The following is a 21,793-nucleotide window of genomic DNA, read 5'->3' as shown; positions in this document are numbered from 1 at the left end:
AATGCAGCATGTGTAATGAAAAATAAAATGAGTAGAAAATTGTACGACTTATTTAAAGGATGAATTAGGGATTCCGATGAATTATCTAAATTTCGATTCATCAGAAAAGTGTTTGCTGGGAAAATCTAATATATGGCGAATTTGTGAAGATTATAGGTGAAGGAAAATAAAATTATTTTTTTTATGCATCATAAACCTTTTAATATCTGTAATATCTGTCAAATCGATATTTGCAGTGATATTTCAGTATAACATGACATTTGCGGACATTAGACACACTTTGCGCACTTCCGCTGCTTTATGGACCAATCGTAGATCCACCGCGCGCAATTTGGTGTTTGTATAAAGCAATCAACATTTAGATTAAAGTTACAAGGATAATGCTGAACGATTGATTTTGAAGAAATTTCAATAAATGGTGATGGCAAGTGCAACGACATTGTCTACATCAAGTGGACATGTGTGATTTGTCTGACAGGTAGGAAAATATCATTGGTGTTGAGGACGAATGCAGCTTTGCTTGCAAGTTAAAATAACTGTAGTAAAAGAATGATATCATTTAGATTTTAAAAAAAAAAAAAAAAAGATGTTCATCGTCCTTCTTTCATATTGGCGCTAAACCTCAGGGGTAAGTATTATGACGTCATTTTGACAGCTGATTGGAATGCCATCGCGTGTTTGTCAACATAATGCTGAGAAAGCACCTTTCTTTATGAGAAAAGATGGAAATTATGCCCTCATACAAATATGGACATGTTTATGTCAGGTTAATTGTATTTTTTTTTCAGTATTTGTTAATTTGTATAAATTAGAGCAGGTGGTACATTTATCATGTTTATATGCAATATGCTCCCTGAGGTCATCATTGACATGATAAAGGAAATGTTAAGAGCATAAGGCATTGCTAATTGATTAATGTTCTTTGATCATGTTGATTATAATGACAACTTATTCTTTGTAATCGTGGTTTTAGTTTCTTGTTGAAATGGAATTGCTGCAATCAAAGACCTGCTTAATAAAAACTGATTAACTCCTTATTTTTAGTTATGGAGATCAACAATGTTAAAAGTTGCTTTTTTTTTTATATAAATATGACAACCAAGATTAGTCAAGAATTTTTACTTGTAGTTCTTCTTCAGCCATTTGATCCAAGTTTATTGAAATGATTATGACATCCCACATTAGCATTTTTAGCTGAATTTATGTCTAAAATGTAACTTTTTGTACATTTAGAAAAAAAAACCCCACAAAGTCACAAATAAGAAAAAAGATGCGATAAAACAGCTATATTATGCTATTCAAAAAAGCTTAATAAAACAAAAGGACTTTGATTACACATATTATTGAGATATGCACTATTACTTTAAAATAAAACTTAGATGCTGGCCTCCATTTTCGATCTTTATTTACTGTACATAGGGCAGTAAAATAGGAAAAAATATTAAAAAGAGAGTAAATAAATAATTTCATTTCAGTTCTGCCAGTTATAGCAGACAGTCATACAGCAGTGGAGAAGAATCTAGTGATTGTGAATTAGCTGACCACGACTACAATAGTCAGCAGTTTACTAGCAAGAAAGTCGTTAATAAAGGAAGGTGGACAACTGAGGAGGCAAGTCTGAAGTTCTTCTTCATATTTTTAAATAAAAAATGAGATGACCCTTTCAGGAATGGTACACAGTGGTATGTATTATAGCAAATAATCTGAATGAAAATTTGATTATATTAATTCATTACTTGATTGTAGGACGAAAAGTTACGCAGCCTTGTAGAAGTCAAGGGCGACTCTGACTGGAAGCAGATAGCTAGCTATTATCCTGATAGATCAGACATCCAGTGTCAACACAGATGGTGTAAAGTTCTCAACCCTAATCTTGTCAAAGGAGCCTGGACCAAAGAAGTAAGCACCCAAGAAAAGATGATGTGAACATAATTTTCTCTTGTAGCTCAAGTGGGCCTTTCTGATCAAAGGGTGTCTGGCATAGTTGCCAGATCACTGTTTAATACTGTTTAATACCTGTTTTTAAAGCTCACCTGAGCTGAAAGCTCAAGTGAGCTTTTCTGATCACCCATTGTCTGTCCGTACCTCTATCCATATGTAAACTTTTCACTTTTCCAACAAAAAAATTTTGAGAATGTTGCTAAAGGTTAAAGGGGCACTCAAATCCTAGGGACTAACGTAGTTAATTTACTTTAGGCCATAATAAAAATATTCCTAAATCCAATCCCCGCCCGGCCCGATTTTTTACCCCCGCCTCGATTTTTTTTATTTCTGTTTTTCTTCGTCTTAATTTGTAGAATAAAATGATAATAATCTACCATTCTACTTTCATTTTAAATCCCGCGAAATTGACATGATTTTGACAGCTTTAAAAGATGGTAATTGCTGTAATACATGCGTATATATTCTAAACAACGGTCATTGGTTGAAAAAGATTGGTGATGATGTGAAGAGAGATAATTGAACCTTTACTGTGACTTTTATTCGGGTATTGTTGATAAAATTACATCGATTGACCAGGTCAATAAAAAATCTGCAAAGTTGAAAAAATAAAAAATATAAAATAAAAGCCGCCCGCCCGCCTCGATTTAAAAAAAAATTCGGATGAGAATCTAGCAATTTATTTATTATGGCCTTATTTGTACCTTAAGGGGAAGAAGGACCTTTAGCTGAAAAGATACCTTTCGTTCAATTTTTGTCCTATTTTGTATACAGTTAATTCTCGATAAATCGCCACATTTTGTGATTTAGAAATCATGGTGGTATAACGAATTTGGCAATGAATTGAATTTCCCATCTTTTAGAAAACAAAAAGTAGAGTTACCATTCTTAGAAATACCACTTAACGTTTCTATTTTTATTATTACATGCACATGTAAAACATATTTCTGATAGAAAATACTTCAAGTAATTTTTTTTAATGTACAATTTTGCTAAAACAAAATGTGCAGTTATGAAATAAAGACAAGTACATGTGTATGCATGTAATCTGCACGTCTGATATTGAGAAAAATACATGCCGGGTCGATTGTCGTGATATACTGCCGATAGTATGTAAAATGAATTCTTGAATAAATTCATTTTTTATGGCGTCATTGTTAATGAAACGTTCACAATTTATACCATATAATTATTTTTTCAGCAAACTTTGCATTGTTTAAAGCAGAGATTATCAAAATGATATCGTTAACGACGTACTTTAACAACGACCGCTTTAAAATTATTGTTTATTTAATTCTTGTTTAATTACTTATTTGCAAGTACCTTGTCTGCCTTTGCATGCTGTACAAACGGGATTACGTCAACCAATTTGCCGCGCTTCACTGACCACATGCACCTGTGGCGGTATATCAAGATAATTGACACTTAAAAATGGACGTTTGTTGTGAAAACAGGGTGGCGGATGGCGGTATGCGAATTTGGCGTCATAAAGAGAATTTTATATAGGAGGAAAAACGTTCTTGGGAAATCATGGTGGTATTGCGAAAATGGCGATGAATCGAGGGGCAATAAATCGAGAATTGACTGTATCTCTAATTAAGTATGTCCCACATACTTTTAAGCAGATATATCAGTAGGTTTCTAGACTTATTTTTGAGATATTGAGTGACAAATTCTATGCCCCACAGTGTCCAAGTGGAGTTTTGATTCTCTGTGTTTCTGGGCCCATTACTCGGTCAATAATTGAATTTTTTCAGCATAAATAAAGAATATGTCAGCGAACATGAGTCTTTTAAAATATTTCAGAGTATGAATATGGTTAAAAATTCGAAAAAGCAAGAGTCCTTTGTCACACCGCATCTGAAGATGGAAAATTACGTACTTTTTAAGACAACTTAAACAACAATAAAATTAATTTGCAAAAAATCCTATCATTCAATATTTGAAAATTTACATTGAAATTCAAGTTCGTCATGTTATTGATTAACTGTAAAAATATCAATTAGTGAAGCTGAGCTCAGTATTGCACAGGGCATACTTAAACAAGACATGAGCATGACAGAAACGTGTCATTTCTGGAGTAAGGGATAAGCCAACTGTGACGTCACACATTTGCGAAATAAGCGAAATAAGACAAACCTACAAAATATTTCCGTCAACAACCATGTAAAAATATTTTTTTGTGTTCTCTAATTCATAAAGTACCCCACCATGTACTGATCATGACCCGTTTTTATGATATTACACAACCCGTGTTTCACCGTGTATAATCTTACTGTACTAAGGGATCCACTATGACGTCAATGACTCGTTGGACGCGCAGTGTAGGGAAACAGAAGAGTGGATCAATCTACTCCGTAATTTGATAATATTTGCAAGAAAGTTTGAATGTTTTTAGATATTTTTATACAAGATGGTGAACTCTAACAAACAGTCAAAAAGTTCTACAAGTACTGTAGTTTCAATCTTGTTTTGTACATGTTTTATCAGAGATTATGACGTAATTAAAGTGAGTCATGTGACTATACAACCTTCTTCCCCTTAATGAAGAAGACAAATGTTCAGATTGTAACCTAATTTTTTTTAAAGCAATTTACATTCTTTATTTGTAGGAGGATGAAAAAGTAATTCAGCTGGTGAGAGAAATTGGAGCAAAGCATTGGACCCAAATCTCCAAGCAGCTTCAGGGCAGGACTGGGAAACAGTGCAGAGAGAGGTAGGCAACTAGTGCTATTTTAAGATTACAGCTTAGCTTCTTTCAGCAGGGTTGTGGATAAACACTTGCCCACTTTCAAATGCCTAATAATTTGCTGTGGTGATTAGATATTGAAAATCTGCTTGCCCACATGGCAAACAATTATTTTTTAACGTAATGACATTTCAGATTTAATGTTCATGTAGTTTTTGTTTTTAAGAAAATGCTGTGCATGTACTACCCTAGATTATTTTTGTTGCATGCAAGCATATTAGTCAAACATGTATGTGACAGAACAAAAATGGTGATTTATCAAAGTGCCTAAATTTGAAATCTCTGATAAATTTGATCATGTGAGAGCAAACATTTGAGATTGTTCTTATAGAAATTTTTTAACAATCGGCTACAGTTGTCAGACACTCCATCTGGACTAGTTCTTAATAGATAGATGTAGAATTGACATTATTGTGTCAAATGCACGGAATCAAACTTCATCACAGGTTGTATGTAGTTTGATAATGTCCCCTTGTTAAAGCATAGACAACATTTGTATGGTTATAAACACTTCAAAATGTAATGATTATGAACATATACAGTGAAAAATGCTTATAGTGAACACTTACAGTAAATATTGTAAACGTAGTGGATATAATAGATTAAGGTATTACAAAGCAAAGTTTGTTATAAGGGTGTTTTGTTGTAATTTTATCAAAGTTTTATGAAAAAAAGAAAACCAGATTAAAAAGTTCAAATACTACTAACAAATTGATGCCTATAATTTAAAAAAAAACATTTAAATTTTTATGCCCCGCCATGAATATGGCCGGGGCATTAAAAAGTTCAAATACTACTAGCAAATTGATGCCTATAATTTAAAAAAAAAACATTAAAATTTTTTAGGATTTTTTTTTGTTTAGTTGACATATAATGTGGGCCGTATATCACATTGTGGGCCAGTAAAATTTAAGAAGTTAGGAGTCCATGTGGCCCCTAAGGTTTCAAAAGTTAACCACAATCCTGTTCAGTGACAGGAGTTGTGAAATGTAAAACCTGGAAAAATGAATACAAAAAACAGCACATCCTGCATGTTTTAATTCATTGCTGAATTCATCTTGTAGGTGGCATAATCACTTAAATCCAGAAATAAAGAAATCGGCCTGGACCCGAGAAGAAGACGCACTGATTTACCGACTTCACGGGGCCCTCGGCAACAGATGGGCAGAAATAGCCAAGTATCTACCCGGCAGGTACTCCCACAGCTGTCCTATCTCATGATAACAGAACCTTACAGGCTTATCTAACGAATATTATAGATGCTCTTGTTTGAGGCTTATTCTTAAGATTTTACTGCTTATTGATATGTTAATAATTCAACCTTGTTTGAGATTTATAAGGTCAAATTACATTTAATGGGAAATCATTTTCTTGTTATTAATTATGAATTCTGGAATCCTCCTTCAAGGCAAATATTGCAATGCGAAAAATATGCAATATGAAAAATTTGCCAGAAGTAATTTTTTGGCACCTTTTGTGTCAGAGTTCTAGTACAATAATTCTAAGACACCATGTTCTTTTATCCAGTATGATTAAAAAGTCATTGTAGTTAACGCCTCAAGCACACATGTACATAATAATTATATTTTAGGAAAAGGGAAATATGAAAAATATATGTAATGATGGAAGAAATTTGTTAGAATTAGGTAATTTAAAAGAATGATGAAGAATAGAATATCAGGTAGTGCCCACTTCCTCCTCTTTGCACCTGTGTTACCTTGTTACCTGAAACATGAAAGCCCTCTTGCAGATTTTCTTTCTTTGTTGTATTTAAGATGTAGACACTTGTCTTTGAGATGACACATAAATGTGACAAGAGTTAAGTGTCTTGGCTATTGATAGAAAATGATCGCTTTGATCCTCAGGTTATTTGACATATTTCTGTAACAGCGTAATTTGAGGATTGACATTTCACAGAAATATCATAGTTGACTAGACAAACAATTGTCATAATTTTTCTCCTTTTATGCCAACTGACATCATTTTTTTTAGGAATTCATTTATTTTAGGACCTGCATAAGGAATATGTATACATGCTAAAAAGTATTCAGTGGGTCTTTCACTGTTCAGTTGATGATAATGTCTGTGTAACATGCAGGTTTCATAATGAACATTGTTTTATGCCAATGAATTTAAATCGATTCCCTACAAGATGTTGATCAAATGTTTAGATCCATCTATCAAAAGATGTTGTGTTGTAATAGCCTCACTTCCTTTTCATTATTCAAAAAACAAAAAATAAGAAAGAAAAAAATATGACTGGATTCTATACAAATTTTTACACCCTAGCATCTGCATCCATATCGAGTTTTTAGCTCACCTGAGCTGAAAGCTCAAGTGAGTTTTTCTGATCACCCATTGTCCGTCATCCATCCATCTAGCTATCCTTCTGTCTGTTAACTTTTCACATTTTCAACTTTTCTAGTTCCTCAGGAACCACTGGGTCAATTTTAACCAAACTTGGTACAGAACATCCTTAGGTTAAAGGGATTTCAAACTATCAAAATAAAGGGCCCAAGTTCCCTTATGGGGGAGATAATCAAGAAAAGACAAAAATAGGGTGAGAGCTGACTGTCAATCATTAAAAAATCTTCTTCACAAGAACTGCTGAGCCAGAAAAGCTAAAACTTAAGTGGAAGCATCCTGGGAAAGTTTAGATTCTAAATTGTCCAAATCATGACCCGGGGATAGGGCAGGGCCACAATAGGGAATCCAACTTATATATTGAAATATATAGGAAAAATCTCAAGAATCACTTTGCCAGAAAAGCTGAAACTAAAGTGGAAGCATCCTGGGATAGTGTATATTCTGAATTACCAATTGTGACCCCTGGGGGTAGGAAGTGGTCACAGTAGATATAAAAAGGGGGAATCTGGTAACAGCATGGCCAAAGGTACTCAGGTGAGCAATGTGGCCCATGGGTTTCTTGTTACTTGGTGTGTCCAAAGAAAACTTGTACATATTTGGCATAGAACAAAATTGCTTATTGAAAGCTGCTTACTGACCTCCCCAAAATGACACAACTCACTATATTTAGAGGGATCCTCTAGGGAGATAATTTATTTTTTAGATATTCAAATTTTTCAATTGTAGACACTCAGTTTACTTTCTATTGCACATCCTTATTATTATTTGTGCAAGTCTTCAGTTAAGTGAAGCATGCACTTGGTGCAGGTACATAAACTTTTCAATAATTCTATCAGAATGCTTTTAATCTGTAAGAAAAACCTGATATCACAAATCAATTTAAAAAAAGATCCATACCTACCCATTACCCAACCACTCTAAAAATGTGGTTTGGTAACTGCAAACAAAGAACTTTTTCAGCTTGGTCTTGCATTGTATTGTTATGCATGATAGAATGCTGAGATTATCTTACTTATAACAACATTTAGTTAAGATGTTCTATACTGTAATTGATTCTTTTACAATCCATCCAACTTACATGTAGAATGCAACAATGCTTTGTTGGATTAACATACATGTCTGTAAAGAAAAACAATTAAAGTTCTGTCCTAGTTTATCCCAAGTGATAATAAGTAGTACAAAATGAGTTTGCTTTTTTGTTCAATGAAAGATAAAGAAATTTTTATTTTTTCGAGGACTGATAATGCAATAAAGAATCATTGGAATTCTACAATGAAGAGAAAGTATGAGGAGCGGATCCCACCAGCTGACTTTACGTACACCCCAGCGATCATTACTGGGCAGCCCTGCACTCCAAGTAATTCCACAGTCCCTTCACTTCAGCCAGTCCAGCTCTTCCCTAATGCCCACATCAGCCAAGATTCTGTGAATGCCTTTATTACAGGGTGAGTTTGTGCACTAGGAGAAACAGATCAATTTTAGGGATGAAGTCAGCTAAAAAGAAGATCACAAAGTTTTAAGTACAGTTGAGCCTCTTTAATCTGGAAATGTGTGTTTCCAAGTTAATAGTCAGCACTAATGAAGTGTTGCATCACAAAAACATACCTTTTACAAAAGTAAATACATGTATAAATGGTAAATCTGTTTCCTACAATTTTAAACTGGAAGCAGGGTTCAACACTAGTTTTAATCGTATTCTAACTGGCCCTGTTCAAGAATTTGTTGTTTAGCAGCCAAAAAGTGCTGGCAGAGAAATAAAGCAATGAAAGGTACAATTTTTGCAATTGCTTTCTGTGAATGTGTTTAATTTAAGATTTCATCAGCCCAGCAGGAAAAGCTGAATGACTTCCTCAATTTTAGGGCAACCATTAGTGTTGAACTCTGGGAAGGTGAAATGTCCTGATTATTGGTATCTGGATTAAAGAGGCTTGCTTTTTTTTATCATGTATATGTTAAAATTTTTATACTTCTAAAAATAAAGAAGTTACTGTTAGCAATATACTGAGAACTTGTAACTTTGAACTTAATTTTACACATATTTCAATTTCATCACAGTCCAGATGGTGGTCAGAGGGTGAATGTGTTGAACATTGTACCAGTTGGAAAAAATGGAGGCAGCAAAAAGACTCCATCAAAGTTCACTTCACTGTATTCTAAAGGTTTGATGTTTACTGCACCTCTACTGATGCATTAAGTAGTCCTACAAATTGAAAATCTGTCATATACATGTAATTATGTAGTTTATTTTAGGAAAAAAATATCTATCTGAAGCTTTATATATGTATGTATTATGGTAATATATTATTTGGCATAAACTTTTCTAGATTTGGATAATGAATTTTCACTAAATTGCATTGTTTATTATCAAGTTTAATGATTTGCTCAGAGAATTTGCAATAGCTTATTTTGATTTCAAGAGTACAGATTTGATGGGAAAGCTATAAAGAAACTGAAGAGTCCGGGACGACTGATTCCAATCCCCTCCCCGGTGACGTCCAAGTTTTCAGCTGTACCCTCAATCTTAAGAAGGGGAAAGGACAGAAGGAAAAATGTGGCCAAAATGGTAGGTTAATTTAATTTCACAAAAGGTGATGATTTATTACCTGTATGTTTGATCTTTGATATGCTCAAACCACATTTCATCAAAGAAACTAAACAAAAATTTAATCATTTTACCTGCAAGTAGAGGACTTGCATTTTAGAACTTTCTTACTTGCATATCAAAACTCTTATGAGAGGCATTAAGGTACCAGGGTATTTATCAATCAATAATAGAATTATGTTTTAATCAAAGACAAAAAAACCTAACATGTAAGGTTCTGAGTTAAAATTTTAAAAAAGATGAGAAAAGAAACATTTTTTGTGCACTTCACATGCTGCTTGCACTTTTCCATGCTTGTGTGTGCATTAATAATCCATTTATATGAATATCCAACAATGCATTAAATTTTTAACTCCAATCTAGAATGGACTCCATCACTCCAAAGATAATGATAGTTTAAGGAATTACTATGTAAATACAAATAATTTTAATATCACTTATAAGAGTGATCACTGAGTGAATGCTGGGAGTTGGTTAAGGGATTGAAGAGGAAACAATGATTGAATGTTCAGAGTGAAGGAACATATAATATGTAAACCAAAAAAAAAAAAAAAGAGAGAGAGAAAATAATAGAACATGTCAGGAAGTGTCATTTCCAGGGAAAATTTAAAACTCAAGTTCGGTTGAGGGTGATTTTGCAGGAATAAATACATGTATGTAGTTCATGGACAAATGTACCTGTTATCCTTAACATAGTTTAAATTATTGTGCATGAACATGATTGAAAAAAAGAAATATGACTCTGAGCTCCCAAGATCAATGCAGTATATTTGGAAATTATGGCATGTAACACTGATGAATATCCAGTAAGCTAATGTCCCCTACAGGGTCACTGGGTAGATTACCACTAAGGCCATGTTTATAGGTCATTATGATACAAAGCACTGAAAAATTTGATGATTCATTTACTGTACATATCTAAAACTCATTATGTAAAAAGAAAAGGAATTCATTATAAAACAATATATTGTCTTCCTTGAAGCAAAGTTTGAATTAAGGAATTCTTTATTACAACTTATGGCAGGAATAAAAGGTAAGTTTCCGTATGAGGTTTTAATTACTGGGCAAATTACCTGATATAGAATTTAGTGAGTTACGGGATATTTTCCCAGACTATTGCCCTTTTGGTAGGGGATTTAAGTGTTGATTTTATTTTCTCTCTGTCAATCTGGTGGGTTAATAGTGACAAATCTGTATATTATTTCTAAAGAGGAGGAAGTGACATTCAAAAATTCAGTATTCCTAATCATTGCTGCTAAACATTACTTTTAATATTATAAATAGGCATTATTGAAATCAAACCTTTTTCATGGTCAAGAAGATTGACATTGTTTTTCCTCAAGGTCAAATTTTTGTTCTCTGAAAAAACTATTTATTCAGCTGAAATATCAACATAGACTTCAACAAAGCTTGAAGCACATTTATCTTTTTTTTTTCTTTTTTTTTTTTGAAATTTCTTGATTAGGAGAATTTTATTTGTGCATAGATGAAAAAAAAAATTATCCTGGATAACATACTGTGAAATCACTAATTTTCGTTGATTTTGTGGTTTGGAGAGAACCATGAATTATGACCACCACGAAATGTAAAATTTTATATGCAGTACTACTTAACATTTTCCAACCACAAAATAAAATCCCCACAAACTATTTTTTCCTAAAAATTTGAATCTTACGAAAATATGTGATTTTACAGTATGCCCCATTCTTTAATATCTAATACTTCCAAGGCTAGAAATATTTTCCTTTCTCGCTTTGGCTATCAATTTAAATTTTATAATCTAACAAAGCTTGGATTTCTTTGTATTCCTAGAACTTGGATGCACAAACCCATCATGTAATTAAATTTTGACATGCATAAAATTATCATTGGTTCCAAGGGCACTGTTTTGTTTTGCATGAAATCTTTTTAATGCATATGTTTCTTTTCTTTGTTTCAGAGCAAAGTGTTAAAAAAGAGAAACATAATAAACATAACAAAAAGACATTACCTGGAGTCAGCTGACCTAGGTACAGCCATCGGAAATGAAAGTGAGGCTAGTGACACAGAAAACACAGACCCTGTTGGTCTGCCCTTCAAGGCCTACAAGGAGAAGCCTGTAAATCAGATAGAACTGGGAGTTGTTCTGAGGGAGATCAATCCAGAAAATTTAGATGATGTCCCTGAAAAAGGAAGTAATTCCGTGTCAGAACTAGAGTCTGTGACTCCCAATGGAACACCAATCAAGACTTTGCCATTTTCTCCCTCAGTGGTGAGTTTTACATTAGTGTATTATTATCTCTTCACAGCAAAGCTGGAGGAGGTATATTAACCAGTTCTTTTAATATGGTGTGGGTGAAATGTGTCCCCAAAAAAGTCCAGTATCATTAAACCCAAAAAGTTTCTGAAATAATGATTCATTTAAAGGAGTATGTTCCAACCAGGGTTCGACATTAACTTTTTTACCTTGGTGGACCGCAGGTCCACTTGTCAAAAATTATTGGTGGACCTTCTTAATATCTGGTGGACCTTTATAAATGATTGAATAAATGAATGAAACATTACACAAGGCGTTAATTAAAACTAACTTTAATATATACCGATACCAGACAGACCAATAAAGCATAAATCTAACCAGTCAACAGAATCAAATCAATATTAAGGACTAGTCAGATATTTTCAGAAATATTGTAAAAAAATTTTAAAAAACTATCAATCTATAAACCAAAGAAATATTTTTAATAATTATCATTAAGTTACAATGGTGAAAACCTGCATTTATTTCACTTCCACAGGTAGATTAAATTTAAAACTCCAATTATTAATTAATTCGTTCAATTATTAAACAAGTGAATTTTTCATGTATCCATGGCTAGATCATTTTTTTTACTACGGTGCAAAACTGACATAGGTACATGTATCTGTATTAATCAATTATCTTTTAAATTTATTATTTATTCAAATAAGTAGTGATATAATATGTATATCAAGAAAAGAAAATGAAACTGCAGATAATAGTTCATTTAATGTAAATTACGCCTATTTGAACATCTATTTAAAAAACAATGCTTAAGTGCAGCTGTCAATCAATTCTAATTATCTCCAACAGTGTGCGTTCAGGCGTGAAGCGATTTCCTGTTACCCAATGTAATTTTCACACCTTTCTGTGCATTACGTAAACAGAGGAGAGACTGGCTAAATTTGACACGGATTTTTCATGCTTATTCAAGGTCCGTGTTGAATGTTCTTGCGTCTCAATATTATTGTTAATATTGGAGTTATTAATTTTACATGTAAAATATATCGAGTTATTCCCCCCCCCCCCCCCCCCCACCTCATTACCTAAACATTTTTTACATGTATATTTAATTCTTTTATAATAAAGGCATGGAGGAATTAATAATTTGAGTTACGAATTTCGATTTAAAGAAAAAGAAACCCTGGAATTTCACTGTCTTTAAATATGGTGTTTAAATTTTAAGTGGACCGACGGTCCTCCTAGTCCTGAACATTTGGTGGACCTTCCAATTTTTTGGTGGACTCGGGCCGTTTACCGTTAGTGTCGAACCCTGCCAACCATATACTTGCAACCTTTATTCTTGTCTAAAATGAGTCTTGCCATATATAGTAAAGTAAAGTTTACAATCAGACTGGAAAAGCTCTGTACTACTGTACATGTATATAAACCCGTTTTGCAGTTCCTGAACAGTCCTGGGATTCCTATGGGTAGAGTGACTTCCACTCCAGTGTGCAGTCAGCGAGAGGCAGCCACACCCACCTGTCCACTGCAGAGCAGTGCAACCAAAACAAGTCAACCCAAGTATGTTATGTTGTGGTTGTACATGGTCAAATTATTTATTTGTTAGAATGCCAGCATTATTTTGTATGGTACATACAATAGTGGTTGATTTTAAGTCCTATTAAATGTTTGACCTTGACCTTGTTACAGGTCGGCCCAGTGTACCCCCAGGATTAGGAGGACCCTGCTGAATGCCACCCCCAGGACTCCCACTCCTTTTAAGGAGGCTGTTGCTGACAAGAAGAATAAAATTAATGATATGGTAAACTTTCATATGTATTACAATGCAAGTTATTCTAATAATAATGATATGCTAAATTTTAGAATCCTTTAAGAATTTAGTGGTGTCTTATGATGTCAACTTTGTCTGTATGTTTTATTGTTTTTCATTCTATCCATCCTCAAATATTGTTTTATCTCTTTTTGGCTAAAAGCTTGTGACTTTTCTGATCAGCTGTTGTTTTCAAGTCCATCTGTTTATCCAACTATCTTATGGGCCTTTTACTTAGCAAGACTAGACCTGCTGATAACATTTCTGTGAAGTTTCAGCTGGAATCTCTAAGTCATCTGTAAGAACAGCTCTCAGAAAAATTATAGGTGAAAGACCGTGAGGCAATTGCAATATGTCACCCTGACATTATTTTGGGTGACATATCTGACGTACCCATTTAAATGAGTTAAATTTTCATTAGAAGTCCCTCTGTGGCTACTTTTGGATGAGGTCTTTGCTCTGTACCCCTATTGGGAGAGCAATTGAAATAGTATTAGGTATTTCTTGATATACAAATGTACTAATTTTTCACCCAATTATCCTTGTATAAATATAATCAATTCATCTTTGGGTTCGATGCTGTTCTAATGTGGTATTCTATGTTTTTATTGCTTGCATGTATTTTGAGAACACATATTTATGTATTTTTCTATAGGTACCTAAATCTGATACACTTCTCTGTATTTACAGCCAGAAGATGTTGATGGGAAGGAAGAAAACAGACTGACATTTACCCCAGACATCGCTCAAATCACCCGGGGAGGAAAACAAGTATCTGTCAAAAAGGTTAACTCATCTGTACATTGTTTTTGCTATAAAACACTAAATAAAATTTCATAAATATCATTTTAAAAAGTGTCAAAATAGCCTTATACTGGTAAATATTTGCATGAATACATATAGTCTCATAAATTCATTCCAGCTTGTTATCACATTTATATGTAACCAAATGATCTCAATACATTTCTTTATGTATAACTGGTCAAAAGCAATTACAGTTAATTTCATGATCCTTGCCACCTTTTGTAATTTAGAAATCATGGCGGTATAACGAATTTGGCGATGAATTGAATTTCCCATTTTTAGGAAACAAGAAGTAGAGTTACCGTTCTTAGAAATACCATTTAGCGTTTCTATTCTTATTATTACATGAACATGATTGTATATAAAATTATATTTCTAAATTTAAAAATACTTCAAGTAATTTTTTTATGTATAATTTCGCTAAAACAAAATGTGCAGTTATGAAATAAAGACAAGTACATGTGTATGCTTGTAAATCTGCACGTCTGTGAACAAAAAATGCTGGGTCGATCGTCGTGATATATTGCAGATAGTACGTAAAATGAATTTCTTTGAAAATTCTAAATTCACTGTTTATGGCATCATCGATAATGAAACGTTCACAAGTTATACCACATATAATTATTTTTTTAGCAAACTTAGCATCGTTTAAGGCAGAGATCATCAAAATAATATCGTTATCGGCTTAAAATTGTGAATTTTATGTCCTCAAACGAGGGTATACCCTCAAACGAGGGTTTTCCTTCTAAATGCAACGCTCGGCAGAAGAACGATAACTCTTCTTATTTAAAAAATTATATTTTTTAAAAATCATAAACATACAAAAATAAATTGTCTACACCTCTGTTTTCAAAAAAAAAATAATAAAAATGTTTTCGTCTTTATTTTCGTCATTTCTGAGGCACAAAAGTTTGTTTACAGGACAAAAATTCGAACATGCACGAAGAAAGTGTCATAAATAATAAATAACATGCTAATTACACAAGATTTTTAATACCGGGGAAGGGAATTATATGTAGTTCAACTTTAAACAAGCAATTGTTTGTTTATTCATCCGTTTTATTAAATTATGAATAAAAAATCTAGTTGTATCATGGATAAGGAAAATACAACTTTGAATTCTTTTTTACAATAAACATATACTTTTTCGCAATACAATCTCTTTAAACATCTTTAATCTATCAAATTTGAGTACATAGCTACGAAATAATCCATCACTTTGCACGAGCATATTTTGTGGACCACACGTTTTTCCAAAACGGCACTTGTGAATTTTGTAGCGCCATACCCCCGTCAAGGGATTCTGGTGTTAGGTTTGACGGTTCGACTGTATTGTTAACAACTACCGCTTTCATGTATATAAATGATTTTTAAAAAGAAATCAAAATTATTATAACAGTTCATGTTAAAATTATTGTTTATTAATTCTTGTTTAATTACTTAATTGCATGTACCTTGTCTGCCTTTACATGCTTTAAACAGGAATAGCGTCACAACCAATTAGCCGCGCTTCACTGACCACACGCACCTGTGGCGGTATTATCAAGGACACTTAAAAATGGACGTTTGTTATGAAAACAGGGTGGCGGATGGGGGGAATTTGGCGTTATAAAGAGAATTTTATATAGCAGGAAAAATGTTCTGAAAATCATGTTTGAAAATGGCGATGAATCGAATGGCGATTAATCAAATATTTTTGAACATGTAAGGCCATGTTTAAAATAATGTTTGCTTGCCCTCTCACAACTCGGGGTAAAATAGTTGCAATGTGTGCAAAATCTTTTTTAATTGTTGACGGGGAGAGAGTAAAGGAAAAAAGAATTTCATGTTTGGAATGTAGAAAAAAGTTTCTAGTGAGGCCATTTTTACTGATTAGTTGAAGATGCAAACAATTTTTTAAAGATGGCCTAACAAACGTAGTTTTAGAAAATATTAAAAAATATAAATGCAAAACTGAAAAAAACATATACGAGGGTTGATCCAAAAGTAATGTTATGTCCATATCTTTTATGTTTGGCAATATTGTCAAATACAATATACCAAAAGATGCACAAATATAAATCTAATTAAAATTGAAATTTTAATTAAATAATGTTTATTTGAATTTATTTTATAGATGTTTAAAACATAGTGCATAGGGGTTGTCGCCCATGTTACAACCTCTTTTAAAGTGCATTTTTTCTATGTAAAAAACCAAACACATTAAAAAAATTCTGAATAAGCACCTAATCTCCCATTTTTTAAAGACACAATTCTCGTCACTTTCTAGGTTTAATTGAAAATTAAACGACGGCATTGGTATTTTGTGATCATAAACATTGTTGTTTTACAGTTGAATTGAACAAAAGGATTGTTGAAATGGAGAAAAAAAGGCTCGACGAGTTGTAATGCATTTTTGCTTCAAAATACGGAAATCATCACTAGCGATATTTTCGTTAATAATCACCCAGAATAAAGAATGTAAATAAGAGACATTATAATAGATGGTTTCAGCAATTTTGGGCGGGTGATTGGTCACTGAATGATAAGGTTAACTCCAAAAGAAAGGAGTTTGTACATCGTTTTTGCTATAAAAAAGACAGACTAAGTGACATGTGAATTTTTAAGTTTGTCTTATGCTACTGTTCAAAAAATTTGACAAAGGGCTTAATTAAAAAGTGTCAAAATAAGAATTCTTAAAGAGAGTTTGGTGAAAGTGTTTGCGAATCACAAATATTTTTTAATGAAACGAATAACGCTTAAAAGTATAGTATCCATCATATGACGTTATATTTAGGTGCGGCTTGTTATTGTTTACATTTTTTAACCAAGTATCTCAATCATTTCTTTTGAATTTTTCACTTCTGATTTTAAATAAATAAAGCTTTTCATCATGTATAATTTTGTTGCTTTACGTCGATTTATAGCAATTTTATCAAAGTTGTGACATTACTTTTGGATCAACCCTCGTACAAAATATGTTGGTAGGTAAACGAAAACTTTTTTTTAAGTTGATGAACCACTTATGTTATATTCTTTGTTTGAGGACATTTCAAATTAAATGTCTGCAAATAATGATCTGCTACATGATAGAAAATTTTCTGCTGTGAACTTGCTTTAACTACCTAAAAATTGCAATTATTAGAAAAAAATTTGTCCGTTTCTTGTCGTTGTTGTCGGCTTTTCACATTTTATCTTCTTCTCAGTCACTGTCAATTTCAACCAAACTTGGCACAAAGTATCCTTGGGTGAAGGGGACAATTTTTTAAAGATGGGCCACGCCCTTTTCCAAGGGGAGATAATTATGAATTAGTGAAAAAATTAAAAAAAAAATAAATGCAAAACTGAAACTCATGTGGAAAACATATATACAAATTTGTTCAAGATTAAATGAAAAATTTTTCATTTAAGAATATATAGAAATCTTGTTATAATCTCCTTCTCAAGTACTTCAAAGCCATGATTTGTGAAATTAAATGTCTGCAAATAATGATCTGCTACAAAATAGAAAATTTTCCACTGTGAAAAACTTGCTTTAACTACCTAAAAATTGCAAATTATATTGTTTTCTGTGATTTGGAAATTTATTTTAGTGTCTGTGTTTAGTAAACTTAGGCCCTGCTTCCTTAGGTATAGCTCTAACATTCTTGAATATGACTGTGCAGTTTTACAATTCACAGTTCTATTATGACACCAATGCATGTATTTGTACTGAATCTGTAATGTGATCTGTAGGCTCAGCCAAAGCGCAAGATGAGAAAATGTCTGGCAACAAGATGGCTGTCACCAAGGAGAAATATAGGCTTTCCAGAGGAAAAACCAATGGTTTTATCACCTGAAACACCAGTAAGGCAAATTCCAATATTAATATTATTCAATATTATTCTTAATCATAATAATGTTAATATGGATATCTAAAGATTACACTTTTCTACACCTGTACTTTATGTTTTATTACATTTTCAAACTTTTCAGAGTAAATCGCTGCTGAATGATGCCAGTGTGCTGTTCTCTCCTCCTTCCATCATCAAGGAAACTCTACCAGAGGAAATCCTGGAGGAAACAAAACCTCCCAAAAAGGAGGCCACCAATAAGGTACAGTATCTGGGAGGTTGATCAGTGCATTAGTACTCTACTCCCAGTATGAAATTCATGCCTGTAAATTTTACAAAAAATATACAAATAAAAAATATTTCAAATTTGGGAAATGGCTCTAAAGAAAAGAAAATACCTGCCTTTGAGAGCCAATTAACCACATTTATGGCAAATTTTTTCATGTACTGGATTATTTTCAGTTGCATCTTCATAAATTTTGCTTTTGATATAAATCATACTTATAAAGTACAGTAGATTTAAAAAAAAAATGTGGAATTTGTAAATGTTTTTGATAAAATATATTTAATCAAACCATAAACTGAATTGGCCTCCCAGTCTGTGTCCATTAGGCACATGCCTTTAAAGTTGAACCATAAAAAGTATCTTCATTTGTTTTCCACTATCTTACTTTTAAATTCAAAGAAACACAAGTTTTCTATAGTGAAAAAAGTAAAAAAAAAATATATGGCATAGAAATTTGTCTTGTGTGGAAAACAAGAAAAAAAATGTCTGGAATTTATTTTCATGTCATGTTTAGAATGTTCCCCCATAGGATATACATGTATTAGTCATGTTATGAGATCTCCAGTTTGTCATGTGAAGTTAATAAACTGATTATTTCAGAGTTCTGTGGTAAGGAAATCCAGTAGGAAAATCCAGTTTGCAGAAACAGAGTCACTCAGCAATTCAAAGGTAGGTGTCAGGACGCAAATAATACTAAAGGATTATGTATTACTAAGATGATATGCCAGTGTATATATGGTGATATAGTCTCACTATATCGGTATATTATGATAGAGGGATCATTAAAACTAGTGATGAAACGATTGTCGCCGACGATCGATTGTCGATTGTTTTTGGGTGTTCGATTCCGATTATCAATTGCGTTTTTCATAATCGATTGTCGCCCACATAAACTTGCCCAAATAAACTCGTACAATTTGAATGAAACAAATACGTACGCATTAACAATACATGTAAAACGAAAGGAGGTCAACAATAATGGCGTCCGAAGACGAAGTTAACAACAATCAAGTAGAAATTTACCCATATCCAGGGAATGCATAGATAGACCGTTCTATCGTTAAAATGATGTTGTCCTACGGACCGGGTTTAACGATTGAGTTTGTTCACTGTATTCGTAATGTAGCGAAACAAACACGGGCAATAACTCGTACTCGGACAATCTAGAGAGTTCCAAATGTAAACATGGCAGGTAAATTTGAAGCAAGAGAAAACGTGGAGAACATTAATTGGATTTGTCGTCTTTATATGGATTATTTTTTGGGATAAAAGTCATAAGCAATTAATTTGGAAGTTATTTCCAGTGCAAATCCTTTTATATTCTTCAAAATCATTTTGGAGCGGATCCACTCCGATTTGCTACATTGCAAGTAGGCCTATATGGGACGTATTCTAACTGTGGTGAGGGCTTTTACCGAGACACAGTTAGGTTATTATAACAAGGGAATGCAAAATCTGATGTCATGACAAACATTTTTAGTTTTTATGAGCAAATATGTATTTTTTTTCTGTTTCTTTGTTACTTATAATACAAAAACTTGTCTTTAGAATAAACTTAATAAAATTTTATTTTTAGTTTGTTACATAAATGATGAATGCTATAAAGAAATGGAATTTTGTATTTGAAATTTTAATTACCAATTAAGTCGATCATTGATTGATTAAGCTTCTCCGATTTTGACCGATTATCGATTATGAAATTTTCCCGATTATTCAACACTAATTAAAACACCCTCTAGTGAATGAATACAAAAATACAAATTTCAAACTCTTATTATTTTAATGTGGTTAATGTATTAATTTCAAATTTAAATTTATGTGTTCATACAAAATATTGCATGGGGCACTTATTTTTTTTTTTTAAGGACAGAACTTGAAGCAGTATAATACAAGTATAATGAATACCACAATAACAGAATGAAAAACATTGCTTCATGAAGTGCATGCAAAAAATCACATTTTCATCTCATTATACTACTGCCTCAGAAAAACCAAATTTTGCAAAGAAGTGATAGGCGTGGCATTTTAATCTTTAGGGTTACAATTATTCCGACTCTCTGCTTTTTATTTTTACAGATGAATAAAGATTATGTGAAGATTGCTTGTGGAAGAACTGATGATCAAATCCTTATGATTGATTATGCCAGGAGCATAGTTAAAAGTGCTTCTTTTATATAGCTGACGTAAAAACACAGCATTGTGAAATGAAACAAGCTCTTATCATACTGTGCAGTTTTTATGAATCAGCAAGATGGATTTGTGTTTAAGATAAGGATTTTCCACTGTTCTGAGAAAATTAAATTGTTTGTCTTCCTGAAAATTAACTTACAGATCATATGGTATCAGTTGTAGCATAGGAAATATTTTTTAAAAATCCATAAGTAATCCTATGCTTCAAAGACTATGCTTGTGAATGCAAGCAAGCACTTGTGTAGTTACTTTAAATTTTCTTGCATTTGATAGTCAGATGTAATAGTTATGATATGGCAGCTTTCATTCCTGTTTTTTTTCTTGCCTTTGTTGACAGATTGATAGAACAGTAAAAATGATATTGTAAGGGTATTGCTAGGATTGAAGTAAATTTGTCAATTCTTGTATAGATGAACATGTACATGTGCAAAAGCTGCTTTCATAATATGCCTTGTTGTTTATTACTGGAAGCAAGCACTGATAATCTGTTATGACATATTTCTTACTCCATTGATTTATTAAGACTGAATGTAATTCAGGGTATTCCCCCGGGGGTAGAAGATTTCATGATTCAACGATTTGATACTACATTTTCCAACAGGTTATAAAATTTGCACATTTTTTTTTAAGAGTTGTTTATTGGTTATGTTTTGTTGTATTTAAGTGTAGCTATTTATTTGTAGTAGTTTCTTTTACAATAACTCTGTAAAAATGTAATAATTGTCACCATTTATTTCATAACTGTTATAATTATTTAAATCATATGTAATTTTTATGCCCCGCCATGAATATGGCCGGGGCATATAGTGTTTGTCATGTCTGTCTTCCGTCCTTCCGTCCTTCCGTCCTTCTGTCCTTCTGTCACACTTTGCGTTTAGCTCTGTTCAAAGCTGAGTTTCAAAGAAACTATCCAAGATATTTTCATCAAACTTCATATGCTGATAGATATTGATGAGAGCTATGCAACTGCATCAACATTTTTTGACCTTGACC

The 21,793-nt window shown here is 32.7% G+C and overlaps 1 protein-coding gene across 1 annotated transcript; it reads left to right on the top strand.

The window, feature by feature from the left end:
- Positions 1-647: 647 nt before the first annotated feature.
- LOC134250202 (myb-related protein A-like) lies at positions 648-21,356 on the top strand. Its single transcript, XM_062732557.1, has 16 exons — positions 648-766; positions 1,476-1,611; positions 1,747-1,899; positions 4,554-4,657; positions 5,755-5,883; positions 8,293-8,502; positions 9,113-9,216; positions 9,475-9,620; positions 11,599-11,910; positions 13,337-13,458; positions 13,588-13,699; positions 14,399-14,494; positions 18,227-18,337; positions 18,467-18,586; positions 19,211-19,279; positions 20,687-21,356. Exons 1-16 carry the CDS (start codon positions 723-725, stop codon positions 20,786-20,788), a joined length of 2,070 nt encoding a protein of 689 aa, XP_062588541.1. The 5' UTR covers positions 648-722; the 3' UTR covers positions 20,789-21,356.
- Positions 21,357-21,793: the final 437 nt, after the last annotated feature.

The sequence above is a fragment of the Saccostrea cucullata genome, unplaced genomic scaffold, assembly GCF_032062105.1.
Source record: "Saccostrea cucullata isolate Sc308-1 unplaced genomic scaffold, CSIRO_AGI_Scuc_v1 ctg44, whole genome shotgun sequence".
In the NCBI taxonomy this organism is placed as follows: Eukaryota; Metazoa; Mollusca; class Bivalvia; order Ostreida; family Ostreidae; genus Saccostrea; species Saccostrea cuccullata.
This window is presented reverse-complemented; position numbering and strand designations above follow the sequence as displayed.

Bases quoted from the DNA above. Each gene is read 5' to 3' on its own strand.
- LOC134250202 (XM_062732557.1), top strand. From the start codon at position 723: ATGGAAATTATGCCCTCATACAAATATGGACATGTTTATGTCAG. The intron at 4,658-5,754 runs GTAGGCAACTAG...TTCATCTTGTAG, and splicing joins GGGAAACAGTGCAGAGAGAG to GTGGCATAATCACTTAAATC. The intron at 18,587-19,210 runs GTACAGTATCTG...TGATTATTTCAG, and splicing joins AAAAGGAGGCCACCAATAAG to AGTTCTGTGGTAAGGAAATC.